Here is an 11,499-nt window from a genome sequence, read left to right as displayed (position 1 = left end):
TAATATAATTATATTAAATTAACATACATTGTTTGCGAATTGTTTACGCGAAATATTAATATAATCATATTATATATGTTATATACAGTTAATATTATTAATATTATTACATATTAATATAATAATATTAATGTTAATATAATAATTTTATATTATATGTGTGTATATTAATATAATTATATTATATTATTTGTGAATTATTTGCGAATTGTTTACGTGAAATTTATATTATATTAATATAATTATATTAAATTAACATATATTGTTTGCGAATTGTTTACGCGAAATATTAATATAATCTTATTACATTTGTTATATATAATTAATATTATTAATGATACATATTAATATAATAATATTAATATTGATACTAATATTAATACAATATTATTCTCAGAGAATAATATAAATTTCGCGCAAGCAATTCTTCTCTGGAAAATTTGTAAAATGCAATCTCTACAATTTAACGATCATCGGTACGCGCAATCTCTACAATGTTCTCTGTGATTGCAGGCGACAGGCTAGGCTTCCCCCATCCGGAGATGCCTACGGCGAACGGTGTGACGAACGGGTCGAGTTACGCTCACAGTAGCATTCCGACGATATGTCAGCCGAACGGTCACTCGGATCACGGCTCGAGCTCCGGTGCAAGTTCCTTCGGCGATCCGGAACGTCCTCTGCGCCCGGCGATCATCCCACCGCCAGCGATCGTCAGCGACGACAGCAACCACAGCACCCACTCGCACAGCACGCCGCCGAGCACCAGCCTCTGCAAGCCTTCCAACTACAAGTTCAAAAGCTCCATCAAGCAGAGGTTCTCCGCGGAGAGGATAAAGTCGAGCCCGCCGCCGGCCACCAGCATGGAGAAGCCGTCAGCGTCTCACGGTGTGCCGATCTTCGCCCTGCACGACGGTGGCGCATTCTACGTCCCGTTGACCGTCGAGGCGTCGCTGTTGAGGCCGCATCTGGGCTTCGTCTCGGACACCGGACCCGACACCGTGCTACACCCAGTCACCATATCGGTCAACTTCAACCATTCGAGTCCGCCACCAGTGTGGTCGCACCACCATAGTCCAACGCATCAGCAACAGACATAAACGTGTTGGGGATCGTGTTCGAATGTGAACCGTGTATATGTGGCCCGGTCTCGCTCGTTCCAACCACGTTCTGTTCGCGTACGCGCGACTTTTGAAACTGATGATGCGTTCACTCTGAATCCGTGTCTCGCGGTGAATGAGAACGAGCGACCGAACGAACGATCATGCGTGAGCGTGTTCGACGACCCACCGAGAATCGGTCGACGTCGCACGATCATATCGCGCGGTTTTCAACTTTCAATTCTAGTTTCTTTATAGCTGTTAACGTCAGAGGTTAACGCTACGTGTTCAACGCGTTTTTTCTCACGGACGGAAGAAGGTGTCGAGGATGGTTCTTTCTTCTTTTCTTTTCTTTTCTTTTTTTTTTTCTTTCGTATATTTACCGAGGCTGTGGGTTGTCTTAGCATTTACGAGATTATTCGAGAGAGAGAGAGAGAGAGAGAGAGAGAGATGCAGAGATGTCGTTAGGTAGAGATAGAGTATTAGGGTTGCTTTAGCTTCGGTGTGTTTTCCCTTTCATCGATATATCGTCGCTCCTCCCTCATCTTTCTTTTTCTTTTTTGTTTCTTCTTCTCATCCTCTGTCACGTAAATCTTCGTTTCGTTGTATCTCTCCGTATCTCATCCGTTTCATCCCTCTCCCGTGCTTCATTTTCTCCTCCATTCTCATCGGCTGGGCAAATGTGTCGCGCGGTGAACGACACAGTCACGACTCGTATCGAACTCGAGTTACGCGGAACCAACAGCCGTGATTAGTATTAAATACAGACAACTCGATGTATCTAGACACACGTGTCGTCGTACTGTTTCGCGAGAACTGGAGATCCTGCGGATATTACTCGCAAACACACGTTCGATCGGCCGACGAAATTCTGTTTTCGAAGCGTAAGTTAGCCGACAGAAGTGCCTGCAATATTTTCAGTTTACAGATTCCGTTTATGTGATCGTGTTCCGTACGTACGGAAGAGAAAGTGGTTTTGTCGTTTTTTTCTCCGGCGGACAATTCTGTGTCACGTTCGATCGCAGAAAGAGGATCGAAAGAGTCTGCTCGGCGCCCTGGGCAAACGGGCCTCGGCAATTAAAGACTGACCAAGACCTGCATTACACTAAATTCTTGTAAGATCATTGCATTAAATATATATATATATATATATATATATATACACATATACATATATATATTTGTACATACCACGTTTAGTTGTAATGTTAACGAAGAATTTATGCGGAATAAATTATATTTACCATAGGTCCTTTACTACCCTCTGTTGTTCCCCTCTTAAAATTCGTCGTTTTGTTAAAATATTCAGTTTCGTCGCCATTGTTTGACGAATTGAATCAAACGATCCACGTATACGTAAAGTGACGAGTCGAAAGTCTCAATCTCCGTACAGTGATCGCTCGAGGGAGAAGGATTAAGAAAAACAGAGAGACGAGGCGATTAAAATTTTTTTTTTTTTTATTACATCAACGTAATACTGGCTAAGGGTCAAAAACAATTGTAGAACGCGTCTATCAGGGGTACCGAGATTAACACGGGCAACTCGCGAGGCGAAACTCGCCGACGAGTTCAAGGTCAGCCTGGTGACCGCCTCGATCGCGGGCGAGTTTCTCCCGAGCCGCGAAAGGGATATATTGGGAGCACAGTCTAATTGTATCCCTAACTAGAGATAAATACATTTCTTATACAAATAATAAAATTATTCGCAGCGAGGCAACCAAGTCTTTGAACAAATCAGCCTTAACGAATCCTTCGAAAAGAAGATTAAAAAGTCAGGGATGGCGAGGCAGCAGCGGGTCACACCCTTTTCTTTATTTATGTGTCCAATGTGTCGGATCGCTTCTCAGGATAAATCGGCTTTTCTCGTCCAGGTATTACGGAAGTCTGCGTATGCGTGCGTGTATGTGTGTGTGTGTATGTATGTGTGTGCGTGTGTGTGTCGTATGGATGTACTACGCGTTTCTCCTCTCGTAGAACTCAGAAGATGGCGAAGAATAGAAAGCGTGTCGTCGAATCGATAATGGTGGCGTGGAGAAAAAAAAAAACTTAGCTGAGATTCGTGGCCCAGCTGCTGCCTCGTGTTTCGTTTCACGCTGTTAAGCTGCCACGATCACACGACCCGTCATCCCGTTTCTGTTTCATCTGGTTGTCTGTGTGTCCGTGTGGTTGTGTGTGTGTATGTGTGTTGTTACATTTAATTGAAAAACCTAACTACACAGAGTTCAAGGGAACTGAGTATTGTTCTTTTTTCTTTTCTTTTTTTTTTTTGTCTTTTTTTGTTCTTTTACGTTTTTTTGAATTGTTTTGTTTTTTAACCTGTAATTGGACACATATTCGTCAATGTAAAGAATTAAGTAAAAACGTAAGAATCTACCTAGCATATGTGGGGTGTGCGCGGGGCATGGGTGAACTGAATGTGCAAATTCGGATAGATGCGCGGATTCAATACTACCGGATAATGTAACGGGGGTAAGCACAACATCTTTTCACTTTTTGTATTATTATTATTAGCCGAGTATGAGTTGATTGGAGCAGCCGCGGCGTACTGCGTCCTGTCGGAGGGCCCCCTCGCGGAGGAGACACTCGTCCCCGGGCACCAGCCGGCGGTCTGCGAGCTTCCGAGGAAGCTTGATGGTTACTTTTTCTTCTGGGCTTTCTCGGCGGCCTTTGTAACCTTGCCCTGCGTATCTTTAAAGGTGACGCTCTGCAAATTGACACAATTACACATTTCTCAGCATCCCCTCCTGATACAAGTATAAATTTGTGTTTGGAAGAACTGGATTCTTGCGTTATTTCAAGTATTGAAAAGAACAAATGTCGATTTCGAGGTACATCCGACGAAAATACAGTCTCAACCACCTGCGCTGGCAACTGACTGCGGACCAAAATAACGAGTGGCCAAACCGTACTGGATAGAAATGATTGAGAAGTAATAAATCTATCATTTGTCTTGCCTATTTTGTTTTACTTAAAACTGAGAGAATATTGCAATTTTGGAACAAACGATTCTCGACGCGCGTGGCACACGTCATTCCAGCGCAAGAGGTTGAAACGAAGGTGATAATTGTTTTAAAAGTATTTTAATATTAACGCGGAATACCTCTCATTAATATCTGAATAAGCGCATTTCTACGGTAAATTTGACGAAGTGCGCGGTCCATTTATTTTATTTTATTTTTTTTTTCTTTTATCGCGACTGGCGTCACATTATCAGTTATTTGCCAAGCGTTCGACGCTATCAGACGAGGGTTAACGTCGCGTCATTCCTTTTTATATCTCCGTGCGATAATATCCTTGAAAATTACGTAACCTTTGGAAACACGTTTTCTTTGGAAGCATCTCGTCGTTCTTATTGTACATCAATTACCTGCGTTTCAAAAATACAACGTTTACTCGCCGTGTTGGCGAAATATCAAAGATTACCTTCGAGATGTACGTGACGTTCGAGTTTTGATCTCGTAAGAACGATTACTGATCATCTCCTCGCGACAGGTTCTGAAAAAATATTTTTGCGTTCGAGAAAAAAAAAGAAATGAAAAAGGATTCGATCGAAACTAAGTTCCTATAGGTTGGTATCTCTGAAATTAGATTGCGTAAGGCGCCAACGGAGAGAGGCCTGGAATAAAACGAGAAAAGTGTCGTTATACTCTTGTCAGGTTGCCATGACATTTGGACCATTGGAAACCATTGAATATCAATGGTGAATAGTGACATGGTCATCGTGTCATTGTTCACTGTAATCGTCGAATTTTGGAAGAGTCGAAGGACGTATGTACATCACATGTATGTATGTATGTATGTATGTGTATCAGAGTTCCAATGGAACTCTGCGAATAACTGAGACACTCGATACTTTGGAACAACTCAGGTTCTCATCAATTCCCGTCATTGCCGATGTAACAAACAGTCGATATATATTGAAAAAAAGAAAAGAGAAACTCCGCGTTTCTACTAAATCCTCCTCGTAAAAACTAAATACTTTCCAGTTCACGTTCATCAGAGCTTTGAAAAGATGTATATATTCCAAGCATTGAAAATGATGCGAGATATTGTCACGTACAAATTCAAACAGCAACATGGAAGATGAAGAGGACACTCCTAAAAACATTTGGAAATTGTTTGCTCGAAATTAAGCCAGCCATAAAACCAATTTGCAATTCGTATCAACTTTCTGTGTCAGACATCGATGCGTCTGCTGATTTTCTCGTCGCGCAGAGAGAGAGAGAGAGAGAGAGAGAGAGGAAATCATCCGCGGTGAGGAAACCGTACCTTAATGACGCCCACGGCGACAGTCTGACGCATGTCGCGAACGGCGAAACGTCCCAGGGGCGGGAATTCCTGGAAAGCCTCGACGCACATCGGTTTAGTCGGCTGGAGCATCACGATCGCAGCGTCGCCGCTCTTGATGCTCTTCGGATTCTCCTCGGTGGTTTTCCCGGTACGGCGGTCGCACTTCTCCTTGATCTCGGCGAACTTGCAGGCGATATGAGCGGTGTGGCAGTCGAGCACAGGCGTGTACCCGTTGCTGATCTGTCCGGGATGGTTGAGGACGATCACCTGAGCGGTGAAGTCCGCGGCCCCTCGCGGCGGCTGATTTTTCGAATCGCCCGCCACGTAGCCACGCCTCAGCTCCTTCACCGAGATGTTCTTCACGTTGAAGCCGACGTTGTCGCCGGGCAATGCCTCCGTCAACGCCTCGTGGTGCATCTCCACCGATTTCACCTCGGTGGTCAGCGCCGCCGGAGCGAACGTCACCAGCATACCTGCCGAATAAGACTCGCGTCATTTTTGGCCAAATTTTTACACACGGAAATCTCGAACTCTCGATGTTTTTACTCTACAGAGCCTCCGCTCGAATTCTATATATATATATATGTAATATTTTTATGGGACGATAAGAGTAGAACGCGCCCCTATAGAATTTTATATTAATTAATTTTTGTATTTAATATATAATTTTAAAGAATATTCGATTGAATTATTAAATTTAATAAATTTTGATTTATATATATATATATTTTTAAATATTTATATATAAATCAAAATTTATATATTTTATATATATTTATATATATATCGAATTTTTATATATATTTATATATATATAGAATGAAGATATATATTTTTTATATATATGTAAAATTTAATATAAAATTTTAAATAATATTTGATTGGGAGAATTATTAAATTTAATAAATTTTGATTTATATATTTATAAATATATATATATATATATACACATATATAAATCAAAATTTATTGAATATATATATTCATAAATATATAAATATACATATTTTTAAGTATTTATATATATATAAATCAAAATTTATTAAATTTAATAATTCTGCTAATCGAATATTAATTTAAATTTTACATTAAATACAAAAATAAATTACTAATTAAAATTCTATAGGGGCGCGTTCTACTCTTATCGTCCCATAAAAAAATTTTTATTGAAAATTTTAAATTCATAATTTATATATGAGACAGAATATATTTCATTAATCCTTTCATTTCAGATTTCATTTAAAAATCAATTGATTGTGCTACCTTTGTACAGTCGGTACATACTGCAGCCATTAAATTATTGGGCAGATTGACTTTGAAATTATTTTCAACAAGACATATTTTTGATAAACAGGTGAATATATTTATTTTGCCTAGTTCCTTATATATATATTTAATTATTAATATTTTATACACATATTTATTACTAACTTAATCATTATATATATATATATATATATATATATATATATATATATATATATATATATAAATGTATTGGTACCTGGTTTCAGAATTCCAGTCTCGACGCGACCGACCGGCACGGTGCCGATGCCACCGATCTTGTAAACGTCCTGAAGCGGTAGACGGAGAGCCTTGTCGGTGGGTCTGGACGGCGGCAGTATAGCGTCAAGGGCTTCGATCAGGGTCTTCCCGTCGGCGTTGCCGTCTTTGCGCTCCACTTTCCACCCCTTGTACCACGCGGTCTTTGGCGACGGTTCCAGCATGTTGTCACCGTGCCAGCCGGAGATCGGTACGAACGCCACCGACGCGGTGTTGTAGCCGATCTTCTTGATGTACGACGAGACCTCCTTCTTGATCTCCTCGAAACGGGACTCCGAATACGGCGGGTCGGTCATGTCCATCTTGTTCACGCCGACGATCAGCTGCTTCACGCCCAGGGTGAACGCGAGCAACGCGTGCTCGCGCGTTTGACCGTTCTTGGAGATGCCGGCCTCGAACTCGCCGATACCTGCCGCCACTATCAGCACCGCGCAGTCCGCCTGGCTGGTGCCGGTGATCATGTTCTTGATGAAGTCGCGATGACCAGGCGCGTCGATGATGGTCACGTAGTACTTGGCCGTCTCGAACTTCCACAGGGCGATATCGATCGTGATGCCGCGTTCGCGTTCGGCCTTCAACTTGTCCAACACCCAGGCGTACTTGAACGAACCCTTGCCCATCTCCTGCGCCTCCTTCTCGAACTTCTCGATCGTTCGCTTGTCGATGCCGCCGCACTTGTAGATCAGATGGCCGGTGGTGGTCGACTTGCCGGAATCGACGTGGCCGATCACCACGATGTTAATATGAATCTTCTCCTTACCCATGCCGACGCTCTAGATTTTACCTGAAACATTCGCCAGACGCCGCGTGAATGCTCGGCTTCCCTATCGATTTACTCTACGAGTCGTTCGCTCGACTCGTTTGTGGAAAAGGCGATTAGTCTGGCCTCGCGGGCGCGATCTATATCCTTCTCGCAATCTCTCTCTCTCTCTCTCTCTCTCTCTCTTTCTCTCTTTACCTGCGCGACGCTACTCGCTACGAGAAATTTTGCAAACCTCCTTCGCTTGAAAATCAAAGTTTGAAAAATTCGAGCCGGATGCGCCCACGCTACGCGCGCAGTTTTCTACTCTCGAGTGCAAAGTTTCCAACGGTATAAATAAGCACGACTACCTTTCACCGGGCATAGGCGCCGTACACGTACGATTCCAATCGATAAAGCTTATTTTGATTCGAGCTCACTTCGACTCCTTTGAACACCAAGTTACAAAAGATGAATGCGCAAGTTGCAGAAGATCGTTATTTTTACACCACGACACTATCCGCTATTGAATCATTTTTACTGTCGTCTCGCTATTTTTTCCGAGAATATGCTTGCAAGCATTCTCGCAGGAAAGAAAGTTCTCTCAGCTCTCGATTAAGCGCGATCGAGTATCTTTTCGATGGACGCAGAAAAAAAGAGAAGAAAGGCAGATACAGCAGTTTATCGAATGAATTTATCTCGCGTGTATTCGTTCGTACGCGTAATCAACCGCCGTGTCATTAATGATTGACCGGAATTCGACGTATCGCGGAATCCTGACTCGTTATCGGATGGGAAACGTCAATTCGTGACGAGACTATTTGGATCGGGCCGCCGTGGCTGATCATACGTGTGCTCGTACTACTAGCACGCCAGACATTCTGCAGCTGATTGCAGTTTTATTGGTTCGTTAACAAACTTTGCGCAACAATCGCCTTGGTTTCTGCTCCATGCTCGACGACCAACGCGTAAGTTACATAAACACGTTCCTTTGTTGCTACGATATTGATCCCTAAGCGAAGCTTACTCGACGCTCGAGTTTCCGAATTTCGGCTGTGTAAACGTGGTAAATCGACGCGTTTTATAAAGTTTTACGTCTTTTCGCAAGCAGGACGCACGTCCGCGATTACGTCACGGGAAATTAGCATTTGTCAGCGATCGCGAATGGTGGTGAAATATCATATCGTTATATAACGAAACACGTTTCGCACTTTGTGGCTCGCACAGTGACAAGTGGAGCTGTATCGATTGCTCGAATTCGACGAGTGGTGCTGCTTTCTCGAATTATTTCACTCGACGGACGGTGTCGAGTCCAAACGAATCAAAATCCATTCACTTTTCGATACACAAAGTCGCGGTAACACTCGAGAGGTAACAACCTGCCCACGACGGCAAAGTATTTGAAAATTACGCGTCGCGCAACAAGCACGATCGATTATCAAAAAATTCGGCACACGCACGACGCTCGACTCGGACGTTGCTTGAAACGTAGCTCCATCTTGCTCGGCTTATTGCGTAAAAGTTGACGAAGAGCCTGCGAAAACTGAGCAGCGAGCTAGCTCTCGAGAACACACCCCCTTTTTGCGCTATAACCGTAACGCCGTGCAAACAAGCAAACCACCGAGAGTGCTTGAAAAAAAGCTCGGAGACTCTTATCAATTACGACGTGCCTCCTCCATAACCGTTAACCAACGGCTCGAGGTGATCTCGAGGTGAAACGGACGGGAGTGGATGGAGTGAAACGTCGAGTGAAACGGAAAAAGAAGAAAATTCCGCGATCACATCACGGTGTATGGTGTCGATAGGCGATAAGAAAACGCGGTTGATTATCGATCGTCTGTACGCGACTACGCTTTTCCCCAATCACTCGGGGTGGTAAATACTCGATCACGGTCGGGATAATCACGTTCGATCGGATTACGTCAATCTGATTGCTGCCGGATTACCGAGAATTTCCAACTTACATCACACCGTTAGATTACAGCTCGGTTGTAATTGCTCGCTGGACGGAGATAGGTTCGTTGCACGTTATCGACTTATCGAAGGGACAATTAATATTTACGTGTCAACGGAGGCTAGCTGGCGAACCACGAAGGGTATTGATTGGACGAAAGGGCCCCATGCGGGCCAACATCGAAAATACCATCTCCGGTGCGAGTGTGCGCGCTTATTCGGTCGAGCCCTACGGAGAGAGAGAGAGAGAGAGAGAGAGAGAGAGAGAAGAGAAAGAAAAAGAAAAAAAAGGAAAAGAAGAGAGAGGCACAGTGGCAGCACTCCACCTTGATCACGATCGTCGCGTGCTTTAATTTTTTCACCCCGCTTTGGACACGTCGCTTTTCACCTCGCGACCCAGTCCACGCTTTCGATCGATATTATTCCAAAGGACCGAAATTCCCCGAGACGTTTACTTCCTCGTTGTCGCTCTCTCCCGCCCTCTGCCACCCCCTTTTCACTCGCTAGTGAATATTCCCCTAGAAAAATGAACATCTTCCAACGACACAACATTTTCGAGAACGACCCGAAAGATCTCGTGGAAATTACGCTAACGAGGCGCACACGTTCGATAAGCGTGCAACGATTCGCACACGCCGCCGCCGGCCTCTTCTAATAATAGTCGGAGCGACCGTGCGAAGCAGCCATTTCGCGACGAGCAATTTCAGGCTCGCGACACAGCCGGGCAGAGCTCGTTTTTATCGAACGTCGCCTTTCTTTCTATCCGCCGAGAGAAAATCCCAAGCTTTTGCCCAATTGCGAATCGTTTGGCGGTTCTCGTTTCTCGATATACCGATGCACACGTTATCCACGCCACTTACACGCAACTCGCGCTGTTCGTGACGCAACGACCGAAGGATAACAGAGGTTATAAGCGGAGAGGCGAGAACCGCCGGTACGTTCTCGCGTACTCACCTCGTCAACCAAACTCGGAATCGGCGCGAAACCCGTATCGTAGGAACGTACTGGAAGGAAGATCGGTCACGAACTCGATCACGTCCGAGACGAAATGGGAACTGAGAGAGCCGATTGCGATCACGTCGCGCGATGCTCGCCCTCGGGCCGCTCGTACGTGTGTAATGGCCGCGGCGACCAACTAGCGGCGCACTTCTCGCACAGCTCCCCCGGTCCTCGCACCTACTCGTGCCCTGCTACGCGATCGAATCGATCGAGTCACCCGCTACGATCGATCTTCCACGCAGCGAAATCACCTCTCTACGCGTCCGACGAGCCAACGGAACGAAACGAACATGCGGTCGAGCGAGTTTCACGGCTCGTCTTACGCGTCGAATGCCGAAACGCACATCGCACAGGGCGGATTTGCGCCGGGTCGAATCAATATGGCGACGACGGCGGCGGCGGCGGCCGGCTCTCCGGGCTCGACTCTTCCGCGGCTGCTGTCGCCCAACACCGGATCACGCGTACCGATTCGTTACGATTCTCGCGTTGTCGCGCGACGACGATCGCTGGTCGCACGAGCTGCGTACTCACCGGATTATCGACGGGATGGAGAAACGTTGCTGGGAAATCTGCTCTGCCGTGTCGCACGTATTCCCGTGGCAGCTTCTAGCTACTAGCAGACGGGACACGCCAACAGAGAGAGAAAGAGAGAGAGAGAGAGAGAGAAATAGAGAGAGAGAGAGAGCCAGAGGGAGAAGGTGAGATGGCTCGAGAGGAGTGTGAGGAACGCAACTGGGGTGAAATCGCAGTGTCATCTGCTGGCGTAGCCTCCGGCCAGGGGTAAAGGGCGCATGTGCTATCGACAATGGACGACGATCAAACCGCCAACCCGATTGGGCACACACGGCCTGCCTCGAC

At 44.9% G+C, this 11,499-nt stretch overlaps 2 protein-coding genes across 8 annotated transcripts in view; one reads left to right on the top strand and one right to left on the bottom strand.

Annotated features, from left to right (window-relative positions):
* LOC122527354 (transcription factor cwo) overlaps nt 1-2,345 on the top strand; it is a 55,220-nt gene extending 52,875 nt beyond the window's left edge. For 3 of the 4 annotated variants that reach the window (XM_043651460.1, XM_043651457.1, XM_043651459.1), the window contains one exon: nt 514-2,345. In XM_043651460.1, coding sequence (XP_043507395.1) covers nt 514-1,097 — 584 coding nt within the window. In that variant the 3' untranslated portion in view covers nt 1,098-2,345. The remainder of the gene's footprint in view (nt 1-513) is intronic. The other variant, XM_043651458.1, reaches the window with a different exon arrangement.
* Nucleotides 2,346-2,537: 192 nt separating this feature from the next.
* LOC122527353 (elongation factor 1-alpha) lies at nt 2,538-11,350 on the bottom strand. Of its 4 annotated transcripts, none has more exons than XM_043651453.1 (4): nt 11,173-11,350; nt 6,892-7,734; nt 5,367-5,860; nt 2,538-3,801 (listed from the first exon to the last, which is right to left on the bottom strand). In XM_043651453.1, exons 2-4 carry the CDS (start codon nt 7,712-7,714, stop codon nt 3,733-3,735), a joined length of 1,386 nt encoding a protein of 461 aa, XP_043507388.1. In that variant the 5' UTR covers nt 7,715-7,734; nt 11,173-11,350; the 3' UTR covers nt 2,538-3,732. The 4 variants fall into 4 exon arrangements, with proteins under 4 accessions (XP_043507388.1, XP_043507387.1, XP_043507389.1 ...); XM_043651452.1 differs by having other exon boundaries at nt 6,892-7,731; nt 11,171-11,349; XM_043651454.1 differs by lacking the exon at nt 11,173-11,350 and adding an exon at nt 10,597-11,007.
* Nucleotides 11,351-11,499: the final 149 nt, after the last annotated feature.

This window comes from Frieseomelitta varia, unplaced genomic scaffold, assembly GCF_011392965.1.
Source record: "Frieseomelitta varia isolate USP_RPSP 00005682 unplaced genomic scaffold, Fvar_1.2 scaffold_215, whole genome shotgun sequence".
NCBI classification, from domain to species: domain Eukaryota; kingdom Metazoa; phylum Arthropoda; class Insecta; order Hymenoptera; family Apidae; genus Frieseomelitta; species Frieseomelitta varia.
The sequence above is the reverse complement of the archived record's forward strand: the minus strand, read 5'-3'. Positions and strand labels throughout refer to the sequence as shown.

Coding starts and splice junctions, on each gene's coding strand:
- LOC122527353 (XM_043651453.1), bottom strand. CDS start 7,714: ATGGGTAAGGAGAAGATTCATATTAACATCGTGGTGATCGGCCACGTC. Junction 5,861..6,891: donor GACTGGAATTCTGAAACCAG/GTACCAATACAT, acceptor CTTATTCGGCAG/GTATGCTGGTGACGTTCGCT. Junction 3,802..5,366: donor TCGCCGTGGGCGTCATTAAG/GTACGGTTTCCT, acceptor GTCAATTTGCAG/AGCGTCACCTTTAAAGATAC.